This window comes from Cryptomeria japonica, chromosome 9, assembly GCF_030272615.1.
Source record: "Cryptomeria japonica chromosome 9, Sugi_1.0, whole genome shotgun sequence".
Taxonomy (NCBI): Eukaryota; Viridiplantae; Streptophyta; class Pinopsida; order Cupressales; family Cupressaceae; genus Cryptomeria; species Cryptomeria japonica.
Window position 1 is genome coordinate 517,719,168 of NC_081413.1, and position 9,814 is coordinate 517,728,981.

Sequence of the window (9,814 nt, forward strand, 5' to 3'; positions counted from 1 at the left end):
CACCCTTAGAAGCAATTGTTTCAGTTGTCAATTGTTTACTCATATTGATATTATTATCTATCTTTTGAAGTAGTCATGTGAAAATATCAATCATCATATCAAATGCTCTTTCATCCCACCATCCAAGTTGGTATTTGTGTTTGTTCTTCTCTCTCATTTTTTCTATATTATTATTCTCTACAATTAATTGTGTAGGAGATAATTGAGTATGCACTCTCTATAGATCAACCTTGCTTCATGATCTCCCTCAAGTGATATTGAATTGCTCTATCACTATACTATATAAACTAAAACATGCAAAGTTAAATTCCAAACACACAAGCTATCAAGATCACTAGCTTTGATACTACTATAGTTACTTCGGCCAAAATAATAGTGCAAATATAAATCTTAACATTTCAAATACACTTATTATTTGAATAACATTATCAACCCTAACACTTAATCATGTCTTAGACAACTCAAATTAAAAGGACTATGTATGCATTAGCAATGCCGTCACATTTCAAAGAAAACAAATGATAAAAATAATTCTCAATCTTCTTATTAAATAATGAACAACAAATTATAAGTGTCTCAATCTCTAACTTAGTAAATTACTAGTTTTATTACATTCAAATAGTTCTATAATTTGTGTCCAATGAAGCTCAAATACTAAATTTGTATAAGACTATCCTAGGAAATTTTCAATGTTTTCATCCTGGAATTCTCTTGCTTGAACACAATTGCTCAAAATGGATTCAAAAGGGATTTTTGATTAATATAGATGATGATCATGGATGAAAACATTTGGCCTATTATATCCTCCACAAATAAAACAAGTTGGCCAATGTCAAGTGCACCTATGACTTCAAATTTAAAATAGTGACCATGGATAGAAGAGATTCCACTTTGAAATAAAATGGTACCAAAGAAAACTATTGAGAACAATACAAAATGTGTTGGAGAGTTAAGAGAGGAACAAAACCATAGAAATAAATTATTGGAGATTGAGGATTGGTCATATCATAAAACTCAAAATAAAGACAAGGCATTGGGGGTTGAGCAATGAGCATGATAGGATGGGAAAGGATGACACATGCAACATTGAGACAAATGACAAAAAAAAAAGAATGGTACAATGAAACAATTGAAAGGCACACAATATACTAAAACGGGGGTGGGGGTGGGGGGGATCAGTACATAGAAATTTGAATTAGATTGAATATTAATTACCATTGATAACTTCTCCATACATCACATCCATATTTATCATTAAGCTCAATTTCTAGCATCATAACAAGTAAAGATCATAAACACGCATTCACACATATGAACACCAGATTTACGTGGAAACCCAAATGAGAAAAACCATGGTGAGAATAGCTACTTGTATCTACTACCCAAATCCAGCCTCACAAAATAATAGATCACTTTCAATATCAAGTAGGCACCAACCTACTAGAGACAACAATCCCCAATTATGTTTGTAGGCACCAACATATAGGAGACACTAATCTCCTAATACAAAATATGAGCACCAACTCAACATCTCACAAGAATAGAAAGAATATGAATTGCACACCTTCAACTCTAAACATGCAACTTGCTATTGTTTTTATCAAACTTTAGAGCTTTCTCCATTATTGCATATAATCTTTTGATGAAACCGCAAAATAATTGGAATGCAACTCATATTGCATTACCCTCAAATTCACATATCAAACACCTATCAAATAATTACATTGAAGCCCAATTGCATAGCTTTTTTCCAACTTTCTAGGACAAATCCTAGAACACTATATATGAATTACAATGACAATTACAATGATATGTTGGCCTAAAAATAAAGATTATTGCATTTACAAGTCAACCACAAACATAACCCTTAATTAAAAGTGTAGTAGGCTAGGTCCAATAACCCACATGGTATTCCATAAAAAAGAACACGCTATGCAGTTCACAATATAACCTTATTTGGTCCCAACAATCATCCACATGCTACCTCCTGTGAACACATGCTACAAACCTTTAGCACATCAATCCAGAATAACAACCTAGTTGGTCAACTCGCACGGTGACCATTATGTCACTTCAAATTTTGCGTCCGTAGAAGATCCACTTTGAAAACTCTACAATATGATGAAACATGTTTAGACATAATCTCCTTCCAAACCACATATCTTAACTCTTAACTATAAATAAATGCATATCATAACAAGTTACCCAAACAAGCTCACTGTTTGGGTAACTTACCTCATACACTTCTAAATCACCTCCACTGACTAGAATAGATGCAAGATGATACTACAAATATACCTCAATTGATTCCACCATCATATCTGGCCACTATACTTTCGCAACTCAAAATGCTTTGATATGATATGACATTATTATGTACTCTTCATTCTTTCAGATGCCTTGACATCAATGACAAGTTGATTAATATCCACAACCTACTAACTCCTAGTTGACACTCCTTTGACATTAATGATAACACATGTTCAACAATAGTATGAATTTATGATATGTAGAAGGGAAAAGTAGAGTTGGAAGAAGAGACATACTCAAGAAAGGAAAACACATAACATACAAAAATAAGAAAGACACAAGTGCAGACCTAATATGTATGGACTTAAAGATTGATTAGAATAGAACTTGATAATATCATTATCCTAACAATTTCCTTGAATAACTTTCAAGTTGGTTGCATATAGAGTAATGGAACAACTAGAAGGTTGATGACGTGTAAACTATAATACATTTTACTTATTTATCATTTAAGTAAATACATAACTTGCTTTCTAATTTTTATTTCTTGTAGAATTGACTACAATACATAAATATATTTAAAAACAACCTCATCTCCATTACTTCTTAAATATTGAGATTTACCAAATAATTTAAATTTTAGTTTTATCAAATAAAATGTTTTTTTCCTTTTAAAAAAGAAGTGTTTGGTAAAAAATTTAGCATGATCGATGACGCGGATTAGATAACCCTGTGATCATAATGACCTAATGAGAGTTTGAACCTTGGTGGTCACAACAACACCACCACTATTGGAAGAACACTATTGAAAGAACACTATTGGAAGAACCCAAATAATTTAAATGTTTAGAAAATAAATAAAAATGACATGTTTTGAGATGAACTTTCTTCAATTAGACAGAAAGTTAAAAAAGTTAATGGTTGATTAAAATCTTTTAAGTGTTATAACTTAAAAGGATAAGATAGACAGACCAGTCAAAGTTATAACACTCTTTCTGGCTTATCACATTGTGATCCTTTCGTCTGGATTGTCCTTTCAGAACTTAAGTGGAAAGCTCTGGGATAAAAGGGATGCTTTCAGTGAAGCCACGCAACCGACAAGACCGTCCATTGAATTTCATGGGGGTTTCCATTTTCAAAGAGAAATCAATTAGTTACTCCCCCGCCAAAGAAAACAGCCAAAACATTTATTCACTCTGCACAAATATGAATTAATTACAAGTTGCTATGATATGACATTTGAAATTTCTCCGCATCTTCCTTGCCTACCCAACCCTGACTTTTCTTCCCATGGAATTTCTGAGAAGTTGCGCAATGCCTTTTGTATAATACCCCTTCTCTTATCAGCTAAAAGTCCATTGCTCTATAAATTTCCACAAGTCTGAAGCAACACAAGCAGCAGGTTGCGAATTATGGATTTCGATTATGCCATCCCTCCAAAGTAAGTGTGAGCTTGTGAATTCTTGTCTGGATTATAAGTTACAGATGTTTCTGTGCTATAAATTTGTTTTTCTTGTTATGTGTGAAGGGTTTAAGAGATCTCATGAAACAGGTTGTGATGGAAATTAGAGATTAGCTGGATAGAAAAGTAATTTAAATTTTTTGTTCAGTGTTAAATCTGAATTTTCTTTCAGAACACATATGTGGGTTCAACCGGAAAATCATTGATTTTTACAATATTCGAACTTCCTTTCAAATTTAGGGATTTTAACCTGAGAAGACTCGATTTTTGTAATGTTCACATGGCCACATGGTGCTGATTTGTAGAATTGTTGTTGCAGATTCACTGCTGGTCATGTGAATGCGGCTTTTCTTACTTCGTCTGGAGTCCTGCACCAGGCATGGAAAGAGATATGTAGTATTTCTACAAATAATATAGATACTTCTATTGTAAATGAGTATGAAAGCGTTGTATATGTGACCTTCCGTTCGCTTTATGGAGAAGATTTCAATGTCAGTGATGGCAGATATGGAGAGTGTAATATCCAGAATGACAACGGAGTGTTCTCTGCCAACCTCAAGGTTGATGATGGCAAGCCTGCCCTTGTTTTCAAGGGGGCTCTCAACCGATTCTTGCATACCATGCAAAGTTCAAATTTAGAAGCCCAGGTAAAATGATCCTACATATTTCATAGTTGCTCTGCCATTTATGCCATTTTTATGGAGATCCAAGTTCTTGAATTTAAATGTAATGAAAGTTATTTGTTTGTTCCAACAGATGCAGAGATTTGCTAATCAAAAAAAGGAACAAGCCATTATATTTGTGGGTCATTCCATGGGAGGTGCAGTAGCAACCCTGGCCACCATCTGGTTTCTGGAAAAGAGATTAAGAAACATCTCCCCTTTTTGCATTACATTTGGTTCTCCTTTGGTAGGAGATGCTAGTCTTGGGGAAGCAATTGGGCGTGAAGATTGGTCTGGCAAATTCTGTCATGTGGTTTCCCAATATGATATTGTTCCCAGGATGCTTCTTGCACCATTTGAATCGATTTCTGAGCCTTTGAATACAATTATGCCCCATTAGGGGAGCATAATTGGTATTGACTCCATTGCTGCCTCAAATCTTTCTATTGAAGAGGCTTGCATGAGTCTTTGTGACAGTGTCTTGAAGTTCACATCTACCATAGCTAAAAATTACCCAGGTGAATCTGTTCTCAGAAGCCCATATAGACCCTTTGGTAGTTATATGTTCTGTTCAACCCAAGGTGCAGCTTGTATTGAGGACCGTGAAGTTGTGTTGAAGATGTTATATTTCATCATGCAAAGCACAGAAGAGAATTGTGTTGATAGAGTTGCAGGCTCCTGCATTTCTTATCACACAGGCTATGGCCAAATGTTGGAAAATATCACTGAATGCTTATTTAATGAAACAAATATTGCAAACCCCATCTCAAACTCATCCTTTGAGATGGGAATAGCATTGCAAATGGAAGCAATTGGCGTTGGGGCTCAGGTAATCTCATTAAATCTACCCTTTCTATAATAAGATGACCATCTGAAACATAGATTCAGAAATTGATTTTTTTTATAGGATTTCTTTTCCAATTTTAGTATTTTTTTTTTTTTGTCAAGATTTAGTTTCGTCCCGGTAAATTATTGTGGTATTTGATTTTGTGTCAATTGAATAGAATAGAAGACTTTTTAAGACTACAATACAAAAAAAATCTCTCATACGACAGCAGACTCTGCTCTTTTTACTTTCTGAAATTATTTTTATATTTAATTTTTTGTCAATTGAATAGAATAGAAGACTTCTAATGTCCACAATATCAAAAATAACTCATAATACAGTAGACCTTGCTCTTTTTACTTTCTGAAATGCTGATCTTCACAAATGAATACTTGAAATTATTTATAGATTCAGTCTTTAGAAATTGAATTTTTCATAGGATTTCTTCCTTTTATCAAAATTTTGTCAAAATTTTGTCAAGTCTTTGTAAATTATTTTCGTATTTGATTTTGTGTCAATTTAATAGAATAAAAGATTTTTAATGTCCATAAATACCAAAAATAGCTCATAAGACAGCAGACCCTGCTCTTTTTATTTTCTGAAATGAATACTTAAAAATATTTATAGACCAACCATTCTATTTAACCAAGAGACTTATTTGCAAGCCATGATTAGAATGTTAGTACTGGTAAGTGTGGGTTGCATTCAAAATCAAAATGATACCTCTATATGCCTCATAGAGATCACCAGATTGAAATTCAGCCTAGCTACAGATCATTTTGGTTGAGTTGCATTCAATACTTTGTTTCCATTTGCCACTTTTTTGACAGATAAAATGGGTTCTTAGCTCCCCTCATCCTTTCTTCTTATTGTCATTTCCTTCGTTTAGATACACAGAATGGTGACTTTTCTCTAATTCTTTTAAGCAGAATGAGCATGCCCTTTTGGCTACCAGAACAGCTGGGGAGGTGAAAAACAAGCAAGACATGAACATTGCTGAACTAAATTACAAATTGAGCAACCACCAAAGTAATATGGCAGAGCTGGAATGGTACAAATTGTGTTGCAAGGACCATGGCTACTATGATTCTTTCAAAGAGCATAACAACAAGAAAGATATTCATGCAGATGGGTGCAGAATAAAGTTGGCAAATTTTTGGGATGAGATAGTTAAGATGGTGGAGAACCATGAATTGCCCGGTGACTTCCAATGCCAAAACAAATGGATTAATTCTGGCAATACATATAGGAAACTTGTGGAGCCTCTGGACATTGCACATCACTACAGACACAAAGGAGATGAAAGCTATCTTTCACCAGGTGTAAGACCCCATCGTCATGTGGTTCTGGAGAAATGGATGAAGGACAAAGAACAAACTCGCATTGGTAGAAGTGACAGAACTAAGAAGCCTCGCACAAAGTTTTCATCCTTAACAGAAGATTCCTGTTTTTGGGCTCATCTGGAAGAGGCTTGTAAAACCCTAGCAAGTCTCCAACAAGAGCAACAGCAACTTCTAGTCATTAACTCTGAACTGAAAGGAGGCCTTGAAAAGTTTGAAGATTATGTGTGGAACAGGATCAAAGTTCGTAGTATTTCTGCTGAGGTTTTCTTGGAGGAGAGTAGCTTCATGAAATGGTGGCATCAGTACAGACAGCTTCAACTTCAATCTCCTCCTTGGCAGTCAAATTCTCCTTTGTTCAATTTCATGGAAGGAGAGAGTTGGAAGTTGGAAATTTAGAGGAAAGAGTTTTTGCCATCAGTGACTAAGATCGTTGGGGTTGATATGTTGTTGCCCATTTCTGCTGTTTCTTTCTGATATTTGTTTCTTTCAGATACATCAAATTTCTATTATGTTTAATGAGTGTAGTTTTTGGATTCAATTGTATGGGATTTTTTTGCATTATCGTTTCGGATCACATTGGTAATCCATCATCAGAATGAAATAAGAGAGCTCCCATTTCTGCTGTTTCTTTCTGATATTTGTTTCTTTCAGATACATCAAATTTTTATTATGTTTAATGAGTGTAGTTTTTGGATTCAATTGTATGGGATCTTGTTGCATTATCATTTCAGATCACATTGGTAATCCATCATCAGAATGAAATAAGAGAGCTGAATGAAATAAGAGAGCTGAAGCTGAAAGAGAAAAAATATATTTATAATATTGATAAAAGGATTCCAATATGTATGTGAAGTTATTTGAGTTCAGATTTGTAATGAATCAAACCATAGCAGCATTAATCTTTTGGGGAAAAAATAGTCTAACCAAAAGTATAAGGTTTTTTAAAAAAATGGAGAAAAAATGGGCAAAAAATTCGGATTTATAAAAAAAGGTAAAAAATTATAGAAACATAATCAAAAACTACTTTTTTTATATATTTAAGGGCATTTCCATAGCATACAGAGTTCAACCCATGAATTGTAGAAAATAGATATTTGTAGTTTATATTCATATCATGATTACATTGCACAAAACATAACACAACAACATAAATAATAACTACATAGTGATAGTTGTCAAAATGTCAATTATAATATAGTTTGTGATTTTATAAGTCAGCCTATAAACTAAGTATGAAGCTTGTGCTTTTTCTCTATGCATGCCCTTTATGTTACGAACATTTGTAGACTAGAATAGATGATTTTAAGAGATGGCATACTATCTAGTTTGAGGTTACATTTATTGATTTAGTGCTATGTCAATCAGTTAATCAACAGAAGTATTATAAAATAGCTAAGTTGCTAGTACAAGTATAGGTATGAGATCCCACTAACTAATTGGTGGATTGGGAGTGGAGACCTTATGGGTTTGAGAAGCGAGAATGATAAGTTCACTAGGTGTTAGATGTGAGAAAAAACCTAACGATAGAAGAAGTGTGGGGAAACATTCCCTTTCCTCGTGGGCTGGAAGCAAGGGTTCGAGGGCTATGCCACCAAATTTTTTTTTAGAGAAAATGAGAAAAGAGAGAGTGAAGAGAGCAAATTGATCTTTGTATTGGGCGAAATGATGCTTTTAGAGGCATTTTAGAGTTACTGGCCCCTCTTGGACCAGTCCATCGTCGGTCCGGGTGTGGCTTATTTCCAACACCAACACCCCCCCTTAAGCTACATCTCTCGTGTGCTAGGACTCGAACCTAGGACCTTCCATACACTGCTGGAGTGCTCTACCACTGAGCTATTGGCCCCTCTTGGACCAGTCCATCGTCGGTCCGGGTGTGGCTTATTTCCAAAACCAACGGTCAAAATGATAAAAAATCGGACAACAAAAGGGAGATGGCAGGTAAAATAATATCTAATATTACAAACTTATGAGTTTTGCTATGAATATTTATGCCGAGAGGCATCTACAATGACATCAAAATGTCCGCAAACAAAAACAATTTTTGAAAATAATTGACATGCAAATGACAGGTAAGTGCATGAAATATGCCATGTTTCAACTTTTGTGGAGGTGTTGTTTTATTACTCCAAATAAAATAGAACCCTCACCACTTGTCTCCAGCTAGATTCACAACTTTTTGCATGCACGACTTTAATGGATTTGTATTATTGATGTTTAGTATTTTAGAAGAACATTTATTTTACAGACGATTCTCTTCTATTATAAGATATCTCTCGAAATATTTTACATATATTTTTTAAATATAGGTATACTATTATCACGTACAAGCATAAAAAAGAATCACATAAGTTGTCGAAACCAATCTCCATTTTCAACTAAAAATGTTCATAATGTCTAGCCCATGTTAGGCTTTAATACGAACACTTGGAATGTTATCGTGTTTTTTGGAGAGAAGAACATGCGGGTATTTGTTGGCCAATTGAAAAATAACAGAGCACAAAATAGAAAAACAAGGGGTCCTTCAACTGAATAACTAAATCATAGTAAAATGCAACAAAGAAACAACATTGATAAAGATGAATACTTAGAGTTTCCACCTATCATGCTGCTGAAAAACCATCTAATTTCTATCGATTCTTTGCCCTTATGCGACCAAGAACGCACTAAAGACATCGTGTGACATCATTATAAGACATTTGCGGGGATTTTCACTATTTTGAGGGTTTTTATGTGGGTTTTGCACTGATTTTAGGGTTTCTTCTATATCACGTTTTTTGCAGCCAATTATACCCACAATTGGCATCTATTGCTTCTTTCGTATTAATTATAAAGCATAATAATATTAATTTTAAAGTGAGTGTACAATATTAACTATATACTTGTTCACAACAAAATCCACGGGCTAGGATATGGAGAGAGCTTAAGTCATATTGAAGCCGCAATTTAAAGTAGATTTGTCAACTACTTCAACACTATCTCATATGTTGTGCACGATTTAGGACGATTGAGGCCCTTTCAAATTTGATTGATGACCACCATTTCTCCTCCCACTCCTTTGTTTAGGGATTTTCAAAGCTCAAAAAGAAAACTAAGGGACAAAATAACAAACAGTTACTATGTTGATTTCACATTGATTCCGATTCCATCTCAAATCGGCCCTATTTCTAAGCAACTCAATAATTTCAAGAGTTTTTCAAGGGTTTTGCGAGTTTCTACAATGATTTTTTTTCACTTTTTTTTTTGTCATTTTGGGGATTTTAAAATAATTTTA

General features: G+C 34.1%; 1 protein-coding gene across 1 annotated transcript; it reads left to right on the forward strand.

Moving 5' to 3' along the window:
* Nucleotides 1–3,254: 3,254 nt before the first annotated feature.
* LOC131066915 (lipase-like PAD4) lies at nucleotides 3,255–7,178 on the forward strand. Its single transcript, XM_058001813.2, has 4 exons — nucleotides 3,255–3,691; nucleotides 4,032–4,359; nucleotides 4,469–5,203; nucleotides 6,130–7,178. Exons 3-4 carry the CDS (start codon nucleotides 4,835–4,837, stop codon nucleotides 6,937–6,939), a joined length of 1,179 nt encoding a protein of 392 aa, XP_057857796.2. The 5' UTR covers nucleotides 3,255–3,691; nucleotides 4,032–4,359; nucleotides 4,469–4,834; the 3' UTR covers nucleotides 6,940–7,178.
* The last annotated feature ends 2,636 nt before the right edge of the window (nucleotides 7,179–9,814 follow it).